This window comes from Anabrus simplex, chromosome 1 (assembly GCF_040414725.1).
Source record: "Anabrus simplex isolate iqAnaSimp1 chromosome 1, ASM4041472v1, whole genome shotgun sequence".
NCBI lineage: Eukaryota > Metazoa > Arthropoda > Insecta > Orthoptera > Tettigoniidae > Anabrus > Anabrus simplex.
In genome coordinates this window covers 371,881,466-371,906,010 of record NC_090265.1, presented here as the reverse complement: position 1 = coordinate 371,906,010, position 24,545 = coordinate 371,881,466, and the positions used below count along the sequence as shown (strand labels likewise).

General features: G+C 40.6%; 1 protein-coding gene and 1 non-coding gene across 2 annotated transcripts in view; both read right to left on the bottom strand.

The window, feature by feature from the left end:
- Window positions 1–24,545, bottom strand: part of tweek (transmembrane protein KIAA1109 homolog tweek) — an 843,591-nt gene that overhangs the window by 157,487 nt on the left and 661,559 nt on the right. Inside the window, 2 exon segments of the mRNA XM_068226772.1 lie at window positions 2,344–2,492; window positions 9,648–9,879. Coding sequence (XP_068082873.1) covers window positions 2,344–2,492; window positions 9,648–9,879 — 381 coding nt within the window.
- Window positions 8,142–8,215, bottom strand: TRNAL-CAA (transfer RNA leucine (anticodon CAA)). The gene has a single exon. It is a non-coding gene; the product is annotated as a tRNA-Leu (tRNA).

The window sequence follows — 24,545 nt, the reverse complement described above, 5'->3', positions numbered from 1 at the left end:
TTCTTATGTAAATGCAGGGCAAATAAAGTATTGTATCAGTAGAAACACACACTCAATTTAATTGGATCAAATCATTGGGCATATTGTATCTTTCGTTTAGTATTTCATTCCTTTTACAATACTGTGAGTGAAGGAATGCACGATTGTGTGGTGGCAGCGATGCATCTTCACACATGTTAAATAATAAAGAATGTTATGGAGACTAACAGACTAGACAAGAAGAGATTGGATGCATTCCTTGACTGACTATTACTTTGTGTTCTTGTACTGCGTGTGCAAATATGGTTCCTGAATAAACAAATTGTGCTTATTACCTGAAAGAAACAAGGAGAATATTCTGCACGAGTCAAAGGAAGAAACACGCATTTGTGTGGAGTATTATCTCTGTCTCTGTCTAACATACACCCCACTTCCCCTACCTCCCGACGCACAGCAGCGGACACTGATTTGTGCTCTGACACAGCAAATAAGGCAAGTTCATCAATTTGAATCATGAGTAACCTCATTTTCTTGAAAAGAAACATTTCCTACCAATCTGATTGTGCCATCATTCTTTATATAACACAAAGAGCATCCCTGACTTTTTTTTTTTTTATCGGTATAATTTAGATGCACCCTGCACAATACTTTGGTTATTCTAGGTACAGACTTGTTAGTTCATACATCCATTGTGGATTCTGTAGTGGCCTTTAAAGCCATTTTTTCCTGTCTATCAACTATTACTATCAAGTGTGGTAACAAGGTTTACACCCTAATCAATGCTCTTGCCCCAATTAATCAAGACAACTCCAGCAATCCTGAATGTCGAGACCTTCTGTACTAAAAATGATAGTATCCTATGGAATTAATTCTTCAATCATTAGGTGACATCAATAAGCAGTTCGGTAAGGAATGAAGTTTCAATACACCACAGGTTAACATCCTGTTCAAGCTTGAACCAAATGCAATCCGAAAATCGACATCTACAAACAGATGAACCTTAAAATTATGACCAACTACTCAAGAAAGAATGCTATTAAGTGTATGACCTGGCATTCACCAAATGAACTGGTTGGTAAACATCAGACAGACCATGCCACCTTCTCCTACTCCAATTTCTGTGAAACACAGAATGTGAAAGTACTTAGAGGTGCTAATATTGACTTGGACCATTATCTAACTAGGGTTAGACTGCAGTTTTAGGCCAAAGATCATCCATAAATCCCTAACACAGGAGGTCCATAAATTTTGGATCAATGAAATCAGGGTAAATCAATATGTTTGGGTCTCCAGAATCAGACAAGTAGGAATACATTTTCAAGGTTTGGGATGTTGCTACTCATATGGTCAATTTAGTGGGGAAAAAAGAAACACCTATGGTGGACCGAACAGTATGCTGAAGTTCTCAAAAATTGATCTCAAGCCTGGAATCTCTGTGATGGGACAGGAAATTCTGAAAAATTCCTCATCAAAAGTAAACTGACTGCTAAAGTAAACCACAAAGCAAAACGTACTTATGAAATGACTTGTAATTTTGACCATACTTTCAAATCTTGATTTACTAGCTATCATCATCATCATCATCCTTCCAAGTACTGGGACATTTGTCCCGTTACGGTCTTGCATTTTTCTTTTTGCAAGACTTGAAAGCAATCAAACGTCCCACCGATAGGTTGCTAGCCTGAAGGAAGCAAGACCATTGGTGGGGCTGCCAACTCTCAGCTAATGGACTAGCTGAAATTACAGCATTTCCTCCAGAATTGATGTAACGGTTATACCGCTGTGACTTGATTGACAGAGCCTCGTCTGTGGGAACAGGTTTGTTCATCCCGGGAAGACGAGTTGGCATTTGGGCAGGAGAGGTTATGTCATCATCATCATCATCATCATCATCATCCTTCCAAGTATTGTGCCATGTGAATTTTCTCAAGTAAGTTTCACATCTAGACTGTTGTAATTAATAGCCAAGTGTCACATTGTTTTATAATTTTTATGCACTTATAAAATATCTTTACATAAATAAAGTTAAATTCAAATTGAAAGGAATGTAAAGATTAGTCCTAAATTATACGAATGCAACCAAATGTGGTAACGTTATAAAATTTTGTTTTTTTGTTTGCTGAATTTGGTATTATGTTCTGAGACTAGGGGGTCCTTGGACAAGCATGCTATATGCTGAGGGGATTCAGACACAAAAGTTTGGGAAACCCTGACCTAATCGGTACCATACTTCTTGATCTGAATATCTTTCAGGTCTAATCTCTTCACACGGAAGGAATTTGAGATAAGCACATCTTTGATTTCTAACCCACACATAAAAATCCAATGGCTTTTAAGACTAAACAGACGAAGTACCATACTCACCAGATTTCTTTCCACCACCATATGGGTGAAATATATAAACAGAAAAGTCTGCAAGACAGCCTGTCACACTCAACCCACCAACAGCAGATGAAGAGCCTGATGTATCTGACATGAACTGTCGAGCTGAAGATCTTCCTTCACCAAATTCACTAAAGAAAGAGAAATAATAATGTATTATGTGCTAAGGTATTCTTTTTATTCTTGTTAAACACAACATGTCACAACAATGAAAATACATTAGGAGGATCAAAGACATATACATTAATGGGTGTTGATTTTGCATAACAATAGTTATTAAAAGATAAGAATTTCATAATTGGTCCGTATTGAACTGAGAATTACAATAAAATGAGGTATATTTTAGGTTTCACCTTTTCAATACACTACTGCTTTTTAAAGCAAATTTTCAACAAGGATGTTTATAAAGTTTCTAACATTTTTAAGAAACACAACACAAAAATATTTTTTTTAGAACCAACAACAGGAATATAGAAGTTCTACATGACTCCACTTCAGCGAATAAATCTAATAATTTTTAAAGATTGGGTGTTTACAGATTTAAATGCAACAACTACAGTTCATATGTGGGGCAGACCGGGTGTAGTTTTAACATTAGATACTTAGAACATGTTAACGCATTAAAATACAATAGATTCTTGGCAGTGGGACAACATATACATGACTCCAAATGTAGCTTCACCAATATAGAACAAGACATGGAAATTCTCGAGACAATAAACAAAGGCCCTCTACTCAATACAACTGAAAATTGTTTTATACACCTTGACCAATACTTCAACTCTAACTTAAACCTAAACAACATATCAGGGAAACCAAACATCCTTTAGATTTTCTCATCATTCTTTTCAAAAATTTCAAGTTTCCAAACCAGGGCTCGATCTTCCACGCCGTACATAACACCTATTCGCGTCAATTATCTTTACTGCCCCACCTTAGATACACCTCTTTCCCCTCTTCCTCGACCCTTTTTCCCCTTATTCCACCTCTGTCCCTTTCTGCTCCCACACACGTCTCCCAAGTTCAGTTCCTCTCTGCACGTCAAGCCTCCCCAACACGCTGAGCAAGGGGAGTCTCATGTTCTTTGTTTCCTTGCCTTTTAACATCTTTCTTACACCTAATTAGGCTTTGTTTACTTTCATTAGGTTACTCCGGCTCCGCATCGAACTGAGAAACTTGGTCTAGAACATAAAGGACCTCCACATACATCTGACACCTAATGAAGTACTTGAACATAGATTTTAAAGTTGTTGTTGAATGTCAACTGTATTCAAACTGCACTTCATATCACATTTGTGATAATTTTTTATTCTTGCCACAACAAGACACACAACTATTTTTAAGATTTTTAACCTGTCAGCTTAATGTTTTAAACATATGCTTTGTCAAGACTTAGCATCAATATTTATGTCTTTCTCCACACATCAAGATTAAAAAAGACAATGTGTTAGTCAAATACGTTATATTATGGTGAGTAAGTTTTACCTTTAGGACTCTGATCATGAACAAACTTATTTTTTAAGTAAAACACTTTCTATTTTTCTTGTTATGCATATATATTGACTTGTGATTCTTATGTCTTGCACTCTTTGATTGATTGGCTGATGACACAGATATGGTGTCGAAACCGGTACCACATGTTAACATATTGTGATGTAATTTGCTTAAAAAAGCAGTACTGTACTGAAAAGGTGGAACCTAAAATATACCTCATTCTATTGTACCAATAGTTTTGTCAATCAGAAAGAGATCTTTATACAGAAACTGTTTCTCTTTGAAATGAAGTAATATGACTACACAACTTAAAAAGTGTTAAAGAATGTTACAAGGGTTTGTTTTAATTTAACTGTCATACACCATTTAAATACTTTGTTATAAAAAGTAAGTAGAATAAAATATGGAGAGACTACTACTTATTCTTTTTATGGATCCATTACAGATTCATTTGTAACTGTATATGCTTTACTCTCTATGTTGACCATTTGTCTCTTGACCTCAACAGACAGTATATTTTGTGCATTTGTGATGTGTGTAATACACAGACTCCTCAATGTACCAAAGCCAGTTTCCAAGCAGCTTTCAACCCTTCCCATTTGAAGGTACATTGCCAGTCAAAAGTTTGTGGACAAAACATATGTACCCGTACGAATATGTTTAATGATTGTTTAATGAAAGAATATATTACTGTAACCACGTTCCGAAGGTTTTTGAGCAGCGGTGACGAGTTTATGTTCGACGTTCAGCATCGGAAAAAGTGCATCCTACTGTATAACACCTACAGTGGAACATGAAGAGGGGTATGTGATAGTTTGGAGTTGTTTCACATTCAGTGGAGTTGGTAGACTGTTCCGAATTCAAGGAACACTGGACAAAAATGGCTACTATTCCATCCTATCTCATTATGTTCTTCCATCTGGACAACAACATGGGTTTGTTCCCCAACAAGACAATGACCCCAGACAAACGTCTCGCTATTGCATGAATTACCTGCAAAACAAACAAAACTCTGGGAAATTGTTTTTAACACCTTGACTACTAGCTCTTCGGCGGGTGATTTAAACCTCCAGCCCAACCTTTTTAAATCCCCTCAACTCTATAGTGCACTATTTTACATTAAATGTTACTGTACGAAAACTGGTTGCTGGAGCCTTTCGAGAATTAGCCTAATTTTGTATAGCCTATCAGAATTCCCCTCATAATGACTGCTGCTGTTAAAGTGCAAGAATGACAATATGTTTTCGAACCGGGTTCGTGCTATGGTTTTCAAAAAATTGGCGAGCTGAAAATAGTGTCCTCTGTCCAGTACATTTTCAGATCTGGTTTTTGAATTATTCCGGTTACAAACATTAGTCCTAAAAACTTGTTCATCTCATTTACATTGATCGGTTTCCACATTTGAAAAATAGAATAGGCCTATTTAGTGAATGGATGCAGTGCTGCACTAATAACTTGTTCTGCGTAAAGGTTTGTCTGATGGCATGCATATTCAAGGAAATAGTTTTTTACAAATAAATTGACAAAAGACCTAATTTCGTTGCTATTTTCAATGTCAACATTTAATCCTACCCGGCCAGTAAACTAGATTACAGGCGGGCAAAAAGACGGATGGGTACTGGTTATTTGAATGAGCGGAATTTCACTTTGCCCATAGTCTGGTATATCATCATCGAAATGCTTTCACTATCACTGAAATCAGGGATGAGTTCATCACCAGAATCATCGTTCAGTAGTATGTCTTCAATTTCCTCACTTCGTATACTGTGTTTGTAACTCGTCATGTTTTCGCAACACGAAACTCACATCACTACACACCCTCACAACAATACTATGACTGGCTAAGGTCCGTGTTTACTCAAAGAAAGAAAGAAAGAAAGAAAGAAAGCATTGGGATGTAGTCAGGCTGAGGGACTGGAATATGCCATCTATGGTTTTCAACACGAACTACGACTACATATGAATTTAGCACTAAATTTGAAACAACATGTACACTGCGCAACCTTAAATGCCTTAACTCTGATACGGTCTCATACATAAGCTGCTCTTAAACGCCTTAAGGCATCTATGAGAGTGAATGTGTTAATGGAATGCCTTCCCCCCAATCCCGGGCTTAAATCCAATTGAGCTGCTGTGGGGGGAATTGGGTCGGCAAATCCAAAAAGAGTGTTCTCTTTCACCAGAAAAGCTGTGGGACATCTTGCAGAATGCCGGCAAAATATACCTGCATCAGTGTTAAGAAAACTTATTCTGAGCATGCAGAGAATAGTTAAAACTGTACTTGCAGCAAAGCGGGGTTTCTTTGATGAGAAGTGAGTTTGATGTATTCTGGTGATATGTGGGAGTAAGTGTGTACATATTGTCTATTTCTTGCTCAGACGTAATGTAATGATGTAGTTTTATTGTAAAATATTAGTTTTAGAATATATATTTTGTCAATTCCTTTCATAGGTACTGTATGTTGTTTTCTTTTAATCTCAGTCTATTCTTTAACAGTTCAATGCTTGTCTGGAACTTCTGGACGGCAGTATATGTAAACAGGAACAGGCTTTTTCCCTATTCTAACTGTACAGAAAACAAAGAAATTCTAGGATCACAAAAGCTACAGTATCTCCTTTTAAGGTAGCAAGGTAAAGATAGGTGATGGGTAATGAATTCTCTCTACGTATTGCACATGTCTGAAAATTTTTTAAAGCTGGTATACAGCTGACATGTGATATATGTGTTGAATTTTCTACACGGCAATTATTATTTGAATTTGTAACTGACAAACTGCTAGGTATGCTACATTTTAAAATTTAAAATAGTCTTTCTGTATGTACTTTTTGAATAATAATCTGATGGATTTTACACTGTACAGGACAGGTTCAGTTTAATTTTTGGCTACCTGTCTGTTACAGCATCACAGGAGAGTGGATCGATGAATTTTCATGAAACTCTGTAGTATTTCAGAGAAGGCCTTAAACATAAAACAACCGGGCAAGTTGGCCATGCAGTTACGGGCACGCAGCCATAAGCTTGCATCCGAATTTGTCAGTTTTCAGCGAGCTACACATAAGTAATATAGCGGGCTTTCAAATGTGATATGCAGCATGTTTTGTAAATACAGTAAATGTGCAGTTTCTGGTAAGAACACTTGTATTTTGGATTATCTAAGTTTTTGGTTATCCATACTATCTTGGATCTCCATGAACCCCTATAATCATGAGTTTTTTGTAGTTGGTTTTTAAACCAGAAGGAAGAGATTAAATCAAGAGTAGCAATAATGCAAAAGAGATTAAACTGCTAAGGGCCACAGAGAGCCAAAAAGTGAGCAAGTCACGACAAGCCACTGACAGTTGCAAGTCCACCTATGTGTCTAACAATCTCAGGAGCAACTTGAGGGGTCAACAAAAATTTGACTGCCGGTATGCACATGCTAATGTCTGTCCCGTCAAAGATGGCTACAACAGCTAGTGGCTATACAAAAATGAGACTCCCACTTATGGAGACGCACATGAAATTGAGTTTCACACAGCAAGTATCAGGTTAATTTCTCAGGGCAAGCATGGCCGAGCATAAGGCTAACAACTCTGTCAAATTTAATCAGTACGAACGTTACGAATAGTGGAAGCCTAGGCTTCCAATCTCATATAGAGTTTAGTTGTTTGTAATGGATATGGCTTTGCTTTATACTATTCACTGACAGTCTTATTATTAAATAATAAATATCACCATCTCATCTCTGTCATTTCTGAAGAAACTATTATGAATTTTGACTGTGGTTTTTCACAGTAGCCTTTTCCGACTCCTGTAATTATGCAATTCAAACCTTGATTGTTTGGGTGGCAAGACATAACCCATTACTGTGTAAAATCCTGGCTCTGTTAATAACCAACTTATGATATCTATTTTTAAAGGTAAAAAGGATCTTAGCTGTAATTTGGTAAAGAAAATTCAGCAGAAAAACTGCTCATCACAAAATTATTTAGAACATCATTTAAAAAGTATCTTGTTGTATGCCTTTTACTGATAACCAACTGCCCGTTCAGTGACTGAGTCATCAATGTGTCTAGTAGAAAGAGTGGAAACCGAGCCGTAACTACAGCCTGGGTCACATTGGCTGGTTTATTAGCTACCGCTTGTAACTGGCTGGTGGTAGCAACAGCAACCAGTGGATGCTATTGGTTCACACTACTCATCTACCAAAAGTAGTGGTCGAAACCGACTTTAAACCTATTAGGTCCAGTCACGTACATTTAGTACGCATTGAAGAGATGTTAAGTACAGATCAAAAATGGCCAACCAGACACCAGTGGGATCTGAACCCACAACCTCCCGATTTTGCGTCGGTTGCTCTACCAATTGAGCTATGGTAGCCTAGGCCATCTTTGTTCTGTTGGAAAGGATCTAAGCTACAGATCTGGCACTACTGCATCACACTGTAGAGTGTGTTTAAGTTGCCCGTTGAGGGCCAAGTCAATAAATATTGAACTTTTACGACATCTCTTCAATAGTACTAAATGTACGTAACACGACCTAATAGGTTGAAAGTTGGTTTTGAATACAATGTAACCGTGAAAATTCAATATTCATTGAAAGTAGTGGTGTTTTCAGTACCCACCACATGATGTACATGTCATGTGATGCCTTCTCAGGGTCCAGAGCAAGAATTGTTACAATGATTGTTGAGGATAGGTGTGATAAAACTTGGTGAGCAAGAGTTACAGATAGTACTGGAGAATTGCAAGAAGATATAAAAGTGGGTTGAGGACTAGATAAGTCAAAGGAAGAATTTGGGGGACCTCTTCAACACTTTTAAAACAGCTACCACATGAGGATCCAATCTCACACAAGAATATTTTAATAATATCTAATTTAAAGTTCGAGGAGGTACTAGAAGTAGTTTCACTAATTATAAGCAGCTTCTCAAAATTAAGGTGGCTGAGTGTCTTGAGGCGAGTTCTGCGCAATTGGAGTCCCAGCCGACCACATCTGCTACCCCAGTGGTGGAAAAAGCCCAAACCCATAATAACCTGATACTTTATTTCATCAATATCTCTCAAGCAGTACATGTTTTCTGTCGAAACTTGTGACCGACCTCAATACAGCCACGTTCAACACAATATTAAAAAATGGAATGATTTGATTCCCAGTCCACTCTATTTCTGACATCGCATTAGACACAACAGACACTTAGAGAAGGAATACGATGCACGACAGCCACTGTTTCAGACAGTTCAGACTAGGCTGGTGCGATGCTGCTAGCAGCAAGAAGGGAGTTAAGTGACGAGCTGTTGGTTGCTTGTATTATATTATGTACACTGGGAGGCAGCAATCTGTATGCTCTGTGTGGCAGGCTACACATGCCTGCAAAATAAAACCAAACTCATGGCACATACAGCTCATTATGGGTTCTGGCCTGCCAAGATGACTGCTGCTCAATCAACGGCCTATACATATCAGAGTACCACTGGGTCAGCATGACATCCTTAGCCATATTACTAGGCCTTCGTGACCAAGTTTGCTGCCTCAAATGTTCCACAGTGGCCTCACGAGGCTGAGTGAATCCCGTTCCAACTCTGGATCAAAATGAATATCCTTGGATGGCCAAGAATTGAACCTTATGCCTCCAGATAAGAGATGCCAAACTCTTGAATAAAGGACATGGAACTAAATATTTGGGTTGGTTTGTATTTTTTGCGTTTAATTCTATTTTTTCTGCAAAAGACATTTCATGACTTCTAAGATTACTGTGTTCATAATTTCTATTTTCATTCTCATTATACATATACTATTTTGTAAATAAATACCTGTTGAGTTCTTCTTCTGCACGCTTTGAAGAAAACACAATGTCCAAGGATGGCAACTGCAACATGCACTCAACACGCGAGACAGGCAAGCAAGAAAAACGGAATGTAGATGGCTGCATATGGAAGTAAACAATGACATCCACGGGGAAGGAAGCATATGCATAGTTGGCTGATGCAGTAGCAACTCCCCATGAAGCATCTTGGTCCATTGCAAACATGGTGTTTACAGGCCCTGCAATATCACAAGAATATGGGTAGAGAACCAAGCAATTAATATTAATGTTTTTAATAAATAACTTTTTAGATTAAAACTCACTGAATGCTAATTGGTGAGTATAACTAAACTGACCTGCACTTACTATAGCTTATCCCATCCTATGCTGGTAAGTATTAATACAAAAGCTATGTTTTAACTAAGGTCCATTTGTCAATGGAAATAAAAGTAATAATGATAATGCCAAAACATTATGATGTCCTCTTTGTTTGTCCAACCCTTGTCCCGTTTCCCTACGGGGTCGGGTATGAGGCGAGATGAATCTGTCGTGGCGGGTTTTTATGACCGGATGCCCTTCCTGATGTCAACTTCATCAGAGCAGTTCATGAGATGAAATGAATGACGTGATATATGATAATAGGGAGAGGGTGAAACCCGGTGCCGGCACATAGCCTACTCCTGTCGAATAGCACCAAGGGGTCTGCTCAAGGCTTAACGTCTCCATCCGATGGACGAATCACCATCAACAGCGTCATATGCCCTCACTCCATATCATCACTGCAGAGAGGTTTGGAATTTAATCCAGCTTTTGGCACGCAATCTAGTGATTAGAAATTGTATACCACCACCTCCCCTACCCTGCCGGCCAACATTCTGATGGTGAAATTGTTTTCGACCAATGGGACTCGAACCGGCTAACCTCAGTGTCAGACAGTTTAGACTTCAGCGCCTTAACGATCATGGCCACCAGGCGGGCATGATGTCCTCTTTACACAATATAAAGCTATTTTTCTATATATTTACAGTGTTTGTTCATATATTTTTCATAGTGTTCCACCAACTTTTATACTCCATCATTGCAGAACTCGGCCGCCTGTGACTGAAGCAAAACTTCAACTGATGTTTTCACTTCTTCATCAGTATCAAACCACTGATTGGTGAGAAATTGCTTCGGGCAACGGAACAGGTGATAATTGCTCGGCGCAAGGTCCGGGCTGTACGGTGGGTGGTCCGTTTGCTCCTATTCAAAAGATGGGGTTAACTCTTGAGTTTGAGCAGCAGAATGCAGCAGGATGGCAACTGTAACATCCATTCAACACGCGAGACGGACAAGTAAGAAAAACGGAATGTAGTTGGCTGCATATGGAAGTGAACAATGACATGACTCGGTATGTCATGCAACAACAAAACTCCAGACTACAATAGGCCACATCACTTATTCTGTACACCACGCCAAAGCTTTTTCAAGGTCGTGCAGTACGCAGCCAAGTTTATTGTTGTCCCTCGTGGCATAAAGTCGACTAACAGGTCACCATGCCTGTCCTAAAACACAGCGGCCATAATCTTGCATGTTGACATTGTCTGTTTGCTTTCACTTTGACTGGAGATGACGTGTGTTGCCATTCCAATGATTGCTGCTTTGATTCGGGAGTCAGATGCGAAACCCATGTTTTGTCCCCTGTGACAATGTGGTCCTCACTTTGATCTCCTTTCTCACTATATTGGGACAAAAACGCCAAAGCACAAGCCATTCTCCTGGTTTTGTGTTCCTCAGTAAGCAGTCTGGGAACCCATTGTGCATCCAGTTTTCTGAACTGCAAGGTGTCAGAAATGATCTTGTATAGCACTGACCTTGAAACTTGTGGAAATTGCAATGACAAAGTGAAAATCGTGAAACGCCAGTCTTCATGGAATTTTGTGTCTATTGCGTGCATCAAATCATCTGAGATTACTGAAGGTCTGCCCGATCACGGTTCATCATGCACACTGACCTGTCCATCCTTGAACAATCTCACCCATTTACGCACCTTACTGTCACTTATTGCATTTGAACTGTACACCCCACATATCTGGCAATGAATGTCCGCAGCTAACATGTTCCTTGCTATAAAAATTTAATCATAGACCTTATTTGACACTCGGTGGGATGCTCAATTATCTGAAACATTTCAACTGCCCACACAGAACCATACGCAATGATGTTATGACTCCAACTAGTGTCGACTCATACCCAAGGCATGCCAGGAGTTGGCACACGTGTGCATTTTGACAGGTGCACAAATTTTACAAAGCTACAGCTGATTGGACCTTAGTTAAAAAATAATACTCGTATATCATCTACAAGTTGCATCAAAAATACTGAGGTAGTAATTACTGATGAAATTCTACTCAAAATCAGGGGCATATTTAGAAATAATTTTCGAGAAGTGTACCACAGTGTTCAACACACTGCTTATTCTTAGATCCTGTGCTCTTTAAGTTATGCATTCTTTGCACTGTTATTTATTAGTAATTAATCTGCGTGACAACTCTTTTAGGTTAAAAGTGTATTTAAGTGAAGTGTGTTACTTCTGAGCAATTTCGAGGTTTCCTTGTGCAACTAGTAATACCTATGTCATCAACAAGTATGAGTCCCAACAAGCGTAGTGTGACTGCAGCAATATTTCAGAATATTTTCGTGACAAAGAGAGACCTACAAAATATGGTGTCAGCATAGGCACAATAAATAGAATGATTCAGTTGTCCGAATAGACTGGCTCAATTTCACAAAAAGAAAGGGGGAAAATATAGCAGGAAAAAAGAAAACGATGCCATCTGATGAACGTCTTCTCCTCAGAAGCAGCAAATCAAACCACCAGCTCACTGCTGTGGACTTTGCTCGAGAATTGGGGGGGGAAGGGGAGTGAATCTGCAAGTTTCTAATGTTCATCGTAAACTTCTGGCAGTTAGAATGAAAGCTTGCAAATCTGTAAAGAAATGCCTTCTAACAGGAGAAATATACAGGAAACGTCTCTTGTGAGCATGGAGTCATCAGGATTGCACAATGGAACACTGGAATTAAGTTCTTTTCTCTGAAGAGAGTCACTTTGAAGTGGACAGAGGGGTCAATATGTGCATCAGTCCAGCGAAGAATGAGCCAACAACTTCAGCACAGTTGCAAAAGATCATAAAGCACTCCACGAAGATGATGCTTTAGGGGTGTTTCACATATGAAGGACCAGGACCCTTAGTACCAGTTGACAAGATGATCAGTACAACCAAATACTGGAAAGGAGAGTCATTTATGAGCTGCAGAAGAGGTTTCTAGATGGTGATTGAATTATTTAGCAAGATTTGCCTCCTTGCCATACTTCAAGGAAGGTGAAGAAATTCAGTGTAAATAATATTTGTTTTAGAGTGGCCAGGGAACTCCCCTGACATTAATCCAATAAAAAACAAGTGGGCTATTTGCAAAAGGAGACTCAAAATTTGACTGTTTCACAAACACACAAGATAATGTCTCTAGTTACAGGGTGGTTTCATGATGATGAACTTAAAAACGTGCTCAAAGCTTGTGGAATCTGTGCAAAATTGTTTAAAATCCGATTCATTTGAATGGGAATGTATAAATCAAATACAGTGAAACCTCGTTAGTGCATTCCTTAGTAACATGTTTTCCCACTTAGCACGTCATAAATTCGAAGTCCCGATTCTCACCGTATCAAATCTAAATACCTCGCTTATCGCGTCACGAATTTTCGCTATTCTGCTTAGTACGATTACATTTTTCCTAGCCCTGAAAATGTTATGTGTCATCCCTTGCGATTTCCAACTCGGGTAAGATCCGTCGCCACCGATTACGGAGAAAGGCCTTAAATTCCTGAACTTCACAGGATAATTTGCATGTTTGGGGAGCAAGCCGTTAGCCTCAGGAATGTTCAGTTTTGTTTGCCGGTTAGCAGCAAGATTGCTGAAGAATACAGTGAGTCTATTTGTCATATTTTGCATTCCATTCAGAAGTTAGAAATTTATTTTGTGTTGAGCGGTACATTGAAGTGTAGCAAATATTTGTTGTATGATATGGTAGCCTATATCTGGATTAGGAACATAATCACATGAAATTGACTAGCGTGGTGCATATTAGTCTTGAGATAGCCTAGTTATAGATATGGAAAATGTCACAAAATTCCTTACTAATGAAGACAAAATTAACATCTTTCAGAAAGTGGACGCAGAACTCGCGAATGCTGAACTCGCACTTTTGAGTTTTGACTAGATCATTTAACTATAGGTCGAAGTTTTTCAAAATAGCAGTCAAAGTCAATCCTTCTGATTCATCTTGGTCGTACATGGACGAGTGTAACCTCCAATTCATTGCCGAAGAGTGCGACCAGAAAATAATGTTTAATAACCCATTGCTCTGAAATAAAAGGCTTCTACCATACTAACATTTATTTTAGAAAGAGAGTGATATGCAATAATACATGGATATTTTTATTGGCCTCCATGCATATGTTTTCATATTTGTTGTTTGGTGTTTTTCAAACCTTTCAGTGCACTTGTTATTTCATAAGCCCAAGCAGAAATGGTTTTCATATTTGTTCTCTCATGCTTTTCAGACATTTTAATACTTTCCTCTCATTTTTAGAAATGTTAGATATAGTTTTCACTGTGTTCGTGGATACAAGACGTAAAATGCCCTCATCGAAAAAAAACAACATATCTAGTGTTTCCATATGCCTGTTGGATAGTTTTTATTCGTATATTTAGTAGTACGTTTTCTGGCTTAACATGTTCACTTTTCTTGTCCCCTGCAGAAACGCCTTAACGAGGTTTAACTGTATATGTATTAGGGTGTATTTCATTCTTCTGCTCCTTTTCCTACCGCTTTTCCCCACACCTGTGGGGTCACAGGTGCGAACTGTGCACATGTGAATTTGGCCCTGTTTTACGACCGGATGCCCTTCCTGACGCCAATCCCATGTGGAGGGATGTAATTACTATTGTGTGTTTCTGTAGTGGTTGGTAGTGTAGTGTGTTGTGTTGTGTTAATATCAAGAGGAAAGTGTTGGGACAAATGCTAACTCCCAGTCCCCGGGCCAGAAGAATCAATCAGAGGCGATTAAAATCCCCGAGCTGGCCGGGAATCAAACCCGGGACCCTCTGAACCAAAGGCCTCAACGCTGACCATTCAGCCAATGAGTCAGACATTAGGCTGTATTTCATTATTTCCTATTAATTATTCAGAAAAATAAAATGAGGAAAACAGAGAAATACTGTTAGAATAAGACCGAGTTGAGTTAAGGGATCAGAAACCTTAAAGGTAGATATTCAGATTATTATAGAAAAGATAACACCGATGAAGTAAAAAAATTGGCGGAAAGATCAATAATATTCAAGAAATGGAATTGTCAGGAGAATGAAAAGGTTGAAAGAATAAAACTGGGTGGTGTAAGAAGCAGAATATAAGGGTAAAAAAAGACATTATAATATACATAAATGAGAATGGACGGCATTTATGAATAGAATATTGTAAGAATATGATGCCCTGTGAATCATGGGACCTTGCCGCAGTGGGGAGGCTTGCGTGTCCCAATGAAGAAGGCAGCCGAGCCATAGGTGCACCCATATCGGATGGGTATCTGTCCTGAGACCAGACTAACAAATAGTTCATCGAAAGGGGGGTAGCAGCCTTTCAGAAGTTTCAAGGGTGGCAGTCTATATGATTGATTGATTGATTGATTGATTGATTGATTGATTGATTGATATGGTCTTGTAATATTACTGAACATAGCTTAGCTATGTTGATACTGCTACATGGCTGAAAGCAATGGGAAACTACACCCGTAACTAACTCCCAAGGATATGCAGTTCTCTCTGCACGAATGACATACTTATTTGGATCTCCGGGTGGGGACTACACGAGAGGAGCCAATCATCAGGAAGATGGATACCGACATTCTACAAGTCAGAGCATGGAATGCTGGAAGTTTGAATCTTTGTGGTAGGCTAGAGAATCTGAAAAGGGAGATGGTTAGACTAAAGTTAGATGTAGTTGGTATAAGCTAAGTACGTTGGCAGGAAGAGCAGGACTTCTGATCAGGTGACTACAGAATCATCAAGACAAAATCAAACAGGGGAAATGCAGGAGTTGGTTTAATAATGAATAAAGTAGGACAGCGGGTAAGCTATTATGACCGCATAGTGAAAGGATTATTGTTGCCAAGATAGACACCAAGCCAATGCCCACCACAATAGTGCAGGTCTATATGCCTACTAGTTCAGCAGATGATTAAATCGAAAGAATATACGAAGAGATAGAAGATTTAATACAATATGTAAAAGGTGATTAGAATCTAATTGTAATGGGAGACTGGAATGCAGTGGCAGGCTAAGGAAGAAAAGGTAATGTAGTAGGAGAATTCGGATTGGGACAAAGGAATGAAAGAGGAAGCCGGCTGGTTGAATTCTGCACCGATCATAATTCAGTCCCTGCTAACACTTTGTTCAAACACCAGAAACGACGGCTGTATACATGGACGAGACCTGGAGACACTGGAAGGTATCAAATGGACATTATGATTAGATAGAGATTCAGAAACTAGGTGTTGGATTGCAAGACTTTCCCAGGAGCAGATGTGGACTGACTACAACTTGGTCATGAAATGCCTTCTGAAATTCAAGAAAGGAAGGAATGCAAGGAGATGATCTAGACAAATTGAAAGAAAAGAGTGTGAGGGATTGTTTCAAGGAACATGTGACGCAAGGACTAAATGAAAAGGCTGAAGGAAACACAGTAGAGGAAGAATGGAGAGTCATGAAGAATGAGATCAGTAACGCTGCTGAAGAAAAGATAGGAAGAAAGGAAAGATCAACTAAGAAACAATGGATAACTCAAGAGATACTAAACCTGACTAACGAACGACGAAAGTACAAGAATGCAAAAAATGTGGAGGGCAGAAAAGAATACAGGCAAATAAAGAATGAAGTAGATAGAAAGTGCAGGACAACTAAGGAAGAATGGCTGAAAGAGAAGTGCAAGGATGTTGAAGGTTGTATGGTCCTAGGGAAGGAAGATGCAGCTTACAGGAAAATCAAGGAAACCTTTGGAGAAAGGAAAAGCAGGTGTATGAATATTAAAAACTCAGATGGAAAACCACTCCTAGGGAAAGAAGACAAGTCAGAAAGATGGCAGGAACAGATGCAGCAGTTGTATCAAGGTAGAGAAATAGACGATAGGATTCTGGAAAAAGAAGAGGCTGTTGATGCTGATGACATAGGAGATCCAATTTTGAGGTCCGAATTCGACAGAGCTTTGAGAGACGTAAGTAGGGACAAGGTACCGGGAATTGATGACATACCCTCAGAATTACTGACTGGCTTAGGAGAAATCAGCATGGAGAGGTTATTCCATTTAGTGTGTAAGATGTATGATACAGGAGAAGTGCCATCCGATTTTCGGCAGAATGTTGTTGTACCTGTTCCCAAGAAAGCCAGTGCTGACAAGTGTGAAAACGACCACACCATTAGTTTAGTATCTCACGTCTCCAAAATTTTAACTCGTATTATTTACAGAAGAATGGAAAGACAAGTTGAAACTGAGTTGGGAGAAGATCAATTTGGCTTCAGAAGATATGTAGGAACACGTGAAGCAAACCGGACTTTACGTCTGATCTTAGAGGAGCAAATTAAGTAAGATAAGCCAACGTACTGTAAATGGTTTTTGTAGATGTAGAAAAGGTATTTGATAATGTTGATTGGACCAAACTGTTTGAAATTCTGAAGATGGTCGGGATCAGATATTGAGAAAGGAGAATTATCTACAATCTATACAGTGATCTGCAGTGATAAGAATCGAGGGCTTTGAAAAAGAGGCAGCAATCCAGAAAGGAGTAGGGTAAGGCTGCAGTTTGTCCCCTCTCCTTTATAATGTTTACAAAGAACAGGCGATAAAGAAAATCAAAGAGGAATTTGGAAAGGGAATCAAAGTCCAAGGAAAGGAAATCAAAACCCTGAGGTTTGCCGATGATATTATTTTATCTGACTCTGCAAAAGATCTAGAAAAATTGCTGAATGGTACAGAGAGAGTCTTTAAGAGTCTTTAAGGAGGAGTAAAAAATGAAAACAAGTCCAAAATGAAAGTAATGGAGTGCGGTCGAACAAAGTCAGGTGGTGCAGGAAATATTAGATTAGGAAATGAAGTTTTGAAGGAAGTAGATGAATAATGTTACTTGGATAGTAAAATAACTAATGATGGTAGAAGTAAGGAGGACATAAAAAAGCAGACTAGCACAAGCAAGGAAGGCCTTTCTTAAGAGAAGAAATTTGTTCACTTCGAACATTGATATAGGAACCAAAAAGATATTTTTGAAGACTTTCGTCTGGAGTGTGGCATTCTATGCAAGTGAAACATTGATGATAACTAGCTCAGAAAGAAAGAGAATAGAAGCTTTTGAAATGTGGTGTTACAGAAGAATGCTCAAGGTGAGATGGATAGACAATCACAAATGAAGAGGTACTGAACTGAATTGGTGAGAGGAGATTGATTTGGCTAAATTTGACTAGAAGAAGAGATAGAATTGCAGGGCACATCTTAAGACACCTAGGACTTGTACAGTTGGTTTTTAAGGGAAGTGTAGGTGGTAAGAACGGTAGGGGTAGACCAAGATACCAATATAACAGGCAGATTAGGGCAGATGTAGGATGTAGTAGTTACGTAGAAATGAAAAGGTTAGCACAGGATAGGGTGGCATGGAGGGCTGTATCAAACCAGTCTATGGTCTGATGACTCCCTCGTGTGTGCTTCTATAATTGTAGGGGGATAACCTCGGTTACCCTCTTCAATTGAAGATCCTCTGCGTGGTAAGGCGGACTAGTAGCTCCTTTCTTGCGATGCCGGATGGAGCCCTATTGGGTAACCATTCGGTATACAAGGAGGAGGAAGCTAAAGCACCACCCAACCCTAAGGTGTAACACGACCCGTGCGATGGGGTGCACGGCATAGGGGAGATGTGTCTTGAACGGAGCCTTCGAGATACTTGGCGCCCTCTCGAAGTAAGTAGCCTTACCCGGGCATGCAGGGCTCTGCCTGGGCGGACATTATATTTCCCTAGCTACTCGTGGGACCTACATGAGTACCGTAGCCACCCAAAAACCGGAGAGCTCCTCTGGGGCCCCTGAAAGAAACACCAGTTCAACAATAACCGATGGGGACTCTTCGGAGATACCCTCAGATAGTACGACCTCGACAGTAAGAGAGCTCACTCTAGAGGTGGGCAATCTTCTAGTCCAGAAGAATAATAATAAGAAGAAACCGTAAAGGCCCGGGAGCAGGCCAAAGAGGGCCTAACTCCTGGAGCTGAGAGGCCTCCTACTGCCACGACACCAACGACTGTGGGGGGATCCAATGGGCACAAGAGGCGGAAACCTGAAAAGGGCTCTGCTTCTAGGGCACAGAGGACCCCACCCACCAAGAAGCCAGTGGGGAAACGACTTCTGTCGGGGGCAACCCCAGAAGATTAGCAGGCCCACAAAAAACCCAAGGTGGAGTATGCCAGGATAGCTAAAGCTGAGATCAGGATGGCCATAGTGCCTGTAGGATATCCTGACCAGCAGCTAACTGAGAAACATGTGGAGTCTGTGGAGGAACCTATCACCAATCTGATAGATGAGCTTCCGGAGCAGGGGCCCATTAAGCCTCAGTTCCTGGACTGCTATCTGTCGAGAGGTGAGGCCATCATTATCGCAGAGAATGACAAGACTGTACCATGGCTTTCTAGTCTTGTTACAGACATGCAACCGTGGGAAGGAGCCAGGCTCACAATTGTGGGCATGGATAAACTCCTTTCCTATAAGAGAGTCATGGTATGGATAGCAGGACAACCAAAGGACAACAACGTCCTTTTAGGAAGAATGGCACGCCAGAACCATGGCTTAAATCCCAACAGCTGGAGAGTCTACGACTGCAAGGAGGAGAAAAGAGGTGTCCGACTTGTGGTCAGCATGGACTCCAGAGATGTGGAAAAAGTGGTGGGGAAGAAGATCTTCTGCAGGGTGCATGTTGCTACCTTCACCCTGGTGGAGGGCAGACGCGACAAGCAGAGGACCAGACAACACTGAGACTAGCAGGGGCGAAGAGCGGCAGCCTGGACAGGAGCCAGGGCCAGCCAAGCCACAGGATTCATCGCGGGAGACGGAGCTGCACGTTCCGGAGACCGCATAAGGTAAAGTATTGCATGAAAGTAAGGAACGATTACTTTCACACAAGCAAACATACAACATTGTATAGCGGCCTCTAGGGTACTTATAAGAAGTATCCAGAAAGGCCGGTTTTCGGTCCTCCTGATACAAAAACCCTGGCTTAGACAGGGGCATATCATGGGACTAAAATGTGCAGGCTTCACTCTATTCAGTGGAGTGGCGGAGGAGAAGCATAGAGCATGTATACTGGTTAAGGAGCATAATACTTGGGCTATACCAAGCTTCATTATTAGAGATTTTTTAGCAGTTCTAGTAAGATATAAAGAGGGCGGACAGCCAAGAGACCTGGTTGTCTGTTCTGCATATTTCCCAGGAGACTCTGAATCTTCATCCCGGCCGGAGGAGTTCAAGAGACTGGTGATATACTGTAGGAAACAAGGACTTAACCTCATAGTAGGTTGTGACGCCAATGCTCATCACAGCATTTGGGAAAGTAAATACACAAACCAAAGGGGAGAGCACCCCTACCTTCATCAATAATAGGAGTGAGGGGATCATAGATCTTATCCTGGGTTCCATGGGAATCATACAGGAATTTAAAGACTGGAAAGTTTCGTTGGAGCCTTCCTTGTCAGATCATAGACACACTGTATTTCATGTAGAGGGCTCCTTCGAGATCCCATCTTACAGAAACCCTAGACGAACCAATTGGACGTCTTTTAGGGAGGACGTGAGAAGGGGACTGGAAGGAGGACCCTCAAATATAATTAAGAACAAAGAGGAGCTGGAGCTCAGTGTGAGCTTTCTCACAAAGAGACTAGTTACCTCTTATGAATTAAACTGCCCAGTCGTTAAGGCAAAAAGAGTAACAGGAAGCTTCAAGTGGAACAGTTATCTTGAACATAGAAACACACGAAGGCTCTGGAATAAATACAGGGAACTTCAGGATCAAGAAAGTCTAGATTCTTATAAAGAATCACAAAGAAAGTACAAGTCAAAAAGGCTTCTAAGAAATCTTGGAGACAGTTTTGTGACTCCATTGAGAGTCAACATGAAGTGGCAAGGCTTCATAAAATTCTAACCTTGGATGGAAGGGCAAGGCTGGGCTCATTGGAGTCACCTTCGGGTGGATATACATCCACAGAGGGGGAGACCCTGAGCTTATTGCTTGATGCCCACTTTCCAGGTTCAGCAGTCTGAAATAGTGAAGTAGAATCGAGCAGATCCTTCAGACCCGATAGAAGTGGCTGGAAGGAAGCCGCAGAGATTGTTACCCCAAGAAGGGTGAAGTGGGCATTAGAATCTTTTGCCCCTTATAAAAGCTCAGGAATGGATGGGATCTTCCCAGCACTTCTCCAGGAAGCGGGCGCGGTCCTTATACCATACCTGGTCAGAATTTTTAGAGCCTGTCTCACTATGGGATAAGTGTACTCCTTGTGGCGTCAGGTGAAGGTAGTGTATATACCTAAACCCGGAAGGTCTTCATATACTAGACCTAAGGATTATAGACCCATTAGTCTAACATCTCCTTAAGACTTTGGAAAGACAGGTGGATAGACATATCAGGGAGAGAGTATTAAGAGACTGTCGCCTTCTTCCTCATCAACATGCATACCAACCAGGGAAGTCGGTTGAAACGGCACTACACCAGCTAGTATCTAGGCTGGAGAGTGCCTTGGATCAGCAACAACCTGTTATGGTGGTATTCCTAGATATAGAAGGGGCCTTTAACTATACATCTTTGGGCTTCATAGAACTTAGTCTAGAGAGAAGAGGAGTGAGCAGGATGCTCATAAAATGGATTATGGCCTCACTGCAGGGCCATCAAGTTCTGTTTACCCTCAACACAGTAATGTTGAGAGCTAATATAGACAGGGGTTGTCCACAGGGAGGAGTATTATCACCAAATGGTGTCTGGTAGTGAATGAACTACATACTAGGTTAAATGTTGGAGGAATTTACGCCCAAGGCTATGCAGATGACATTAGCCTGATGGCGGTGGAAATTTCCCCAGTACGGTTTCAGAGCTCGTACAGAGTTCCCTACATAGGGTGGAAAGATGGTGCCATGACACGGACTTTTCGGTTAATCCTTACAAGACGAGCTTGTGGTATTTACCAGGAGGATGAGGCTAGACGGACTGTCAGAGCCTTTCCTATTTGGGAAAGAATTAGTTAAGACAACTTCAGTTAAGTACCTAGGGGTAATCCTTGAGGCAAGACTGAGTTGGAAGAAACATATAGACCATAAGGTGAATAAGGCTCGCAAGATTATGTGGGCCTGTTGCAGGGCCGTCAGAAAGACTTGGGGCCTAGGACCTAAGGTGGTCCAGTGGCTCTATATTTCTATTGTATGGTCCATGATCACCTTTGCATCCTTAGTCTGGTGGCCAGGTTCGGAGAGTAAAACTGTGACCACCAAGTTAAACAGTGTCCAAACTCTTGCATGTCTAGGAATAACAGGGGCATTGGATACCACACCATTATGTGCAATGGAGGCCATCCTAGGGCTTCCCCCCTTACATTTATATGTTAAGGAAATAGCGGGAATGAGTGCTTACTGCCTCTGGTCACTCGGAGGATGGTCCTTCAAGAATCCGAATAGAGGTCATGCTTCTATTCTTACAAGGCTTCACCAGACCTGCCCTATGACAATGATGATCGAGGACCTGATGAAGCCTAGTTTTAATCTGAATTATAAGTTCACAGCGGTGATACCCACAAGGGAGGAGTGGGCCGCAGATGCTGGAGCCCGTCTTAGGTCTGGGGGCTGTACATGGTACACAGATGCCTCGCGGACAGAGATGGGCACAGGCGCCGGGGTCTGAGGGCCTAAGACAAGGCTCTCCCTTCCCACGGGTAAATATGCTACTGTTTTCCAGGCCGAAGTATATGCAATAATGGCCTGTGCTGTGTATATATGGAACATACCTGGACGTAGAAGATGCATCACCATTTTCAGTGATAGCCAGGCAGCATTAAAAGCACTATGCGCAGTTAGAACATAAAAAATGGTGTGGGAATGCCTAAGGATGTTAGATCAGCTGTGTGAACTTAGCTCAGTTACCCTATTATGGGTCCCTGGGCACACAGGTACCAGTGGAAATGAAAAAGCTGACAAACTAGCGAAACAAGGCTCAAAAGGTCCTTTCATAGGACCAGAGCCCTTCCTAGGAGTGTCACTCCAAAGTGTGAAACTGGTAATATCCCAGTGGACAAACCAGACTCACTTAAAAATTTGGAAGAGGCTAAGCATAACAAGGCAGGCACGTGAACTTATCAAAGGGCCTAGCCAAAGTTACAAAAAGGTCCTGATAAATTTGAATAGGACCAGAATGCGAATGGTAGTTGGACTGTTGACAGGACACAATACCTTACAGAGACACCTACACATCATGAAAATCAGTCGGGATCCGATGTGTAGAAGATGCGGTAGGGAGGAAGAGACCTCCGCGCATGTGTTGTGTCAGTGCGAGGCTCTTGCAAGCACTAGACATCGATATCTTGCCTCACATTTTGTGAGCCTGGAAGACATCAGGAATGCCAACATCCGGACACTGGTATCCTTTATAGAAGCACTAGGGCTGGACTAGGCAAACCTGTTTAAGGGACACAAAGGGTCTTCACAGACCTACATGTGGAGCCCTGCGAAGGCAGGGCTCACCCATTCTTTATCTATCTATCTATCTATCTATCTATCTATCTATCTATCTATCTATCTATGGTCTGATGACTCAAACAACATGATAGAATATACAGATTAACTTCAGTGAAGCAAGATAGACCTGATGGAGGAGAGTAGAAATAAAAGATGAAATAAATACTGGAACAGAATAAATAGAATAAATAGAATTAGTGGGAATTGGAAGCGAAAGTAACTATTTTTTATTTTGCTATGGTTTGATGTCACCCCGACAGGTCTTAAGGTAATGATGAAACGTAATGTACCATTACGTTACGATTGACGTCAGTTTACATGAATATACATCGGAAGAAAAATGGCGCAGATCAGCTTCAAGCGTTAAGAATGCACGGAATAACTTTTTGTGACAAGTTGACCGCAATTAGGAGGCAGTGCCTGGCGAGATGGAAAGGAAACTCTATGAGAAATGAACCATTATACGTAAAAAAATTGAAAAACGGTCTATTATTATCTACTTTGGCAAGAAGAGTTTTCGTCGTAAACGGACTGTGAATTGCGATTACTTGACCAGAAGATTAGCTGACATAATCAATATAACCATAATAGGAGCCATACGAAGGAAGAATCCAGAAACAAACCACTGGAAAATACATAAAAACGGCAGGGAAACACGCATAAAAGATTTCAAATACTGTACGGAAGAAGAGGTGTTGGGATACGGCATTCGTAAATAAGGCCTACACTGACTTAATAAACGGCCAAATTTTCATCAAATTATACGTATTGCCCATTGATAAGATTTAAAGAACATTATTCAGACAACATAAAAAAGACCAAGGAAGAGCCAGTTTATGAAAATAAAAATTGAATCTGAGCAGTATCTTTAGAGGAAAAGAAATATATATACAATTAGAGAAAGTACTTGGAAAAGCTTTATATACTGAAAATTAAGATGTATTCTATCAATTTAATATTGTCTTTTCGTTGCATGGAAATTGGACACGAAATGGAGCTAGCCTAAAGCGATGGAGGGAGGCTGACCAGATCATCGTAAGCTCAAGCCTGAAGACCTAGAGATCCAG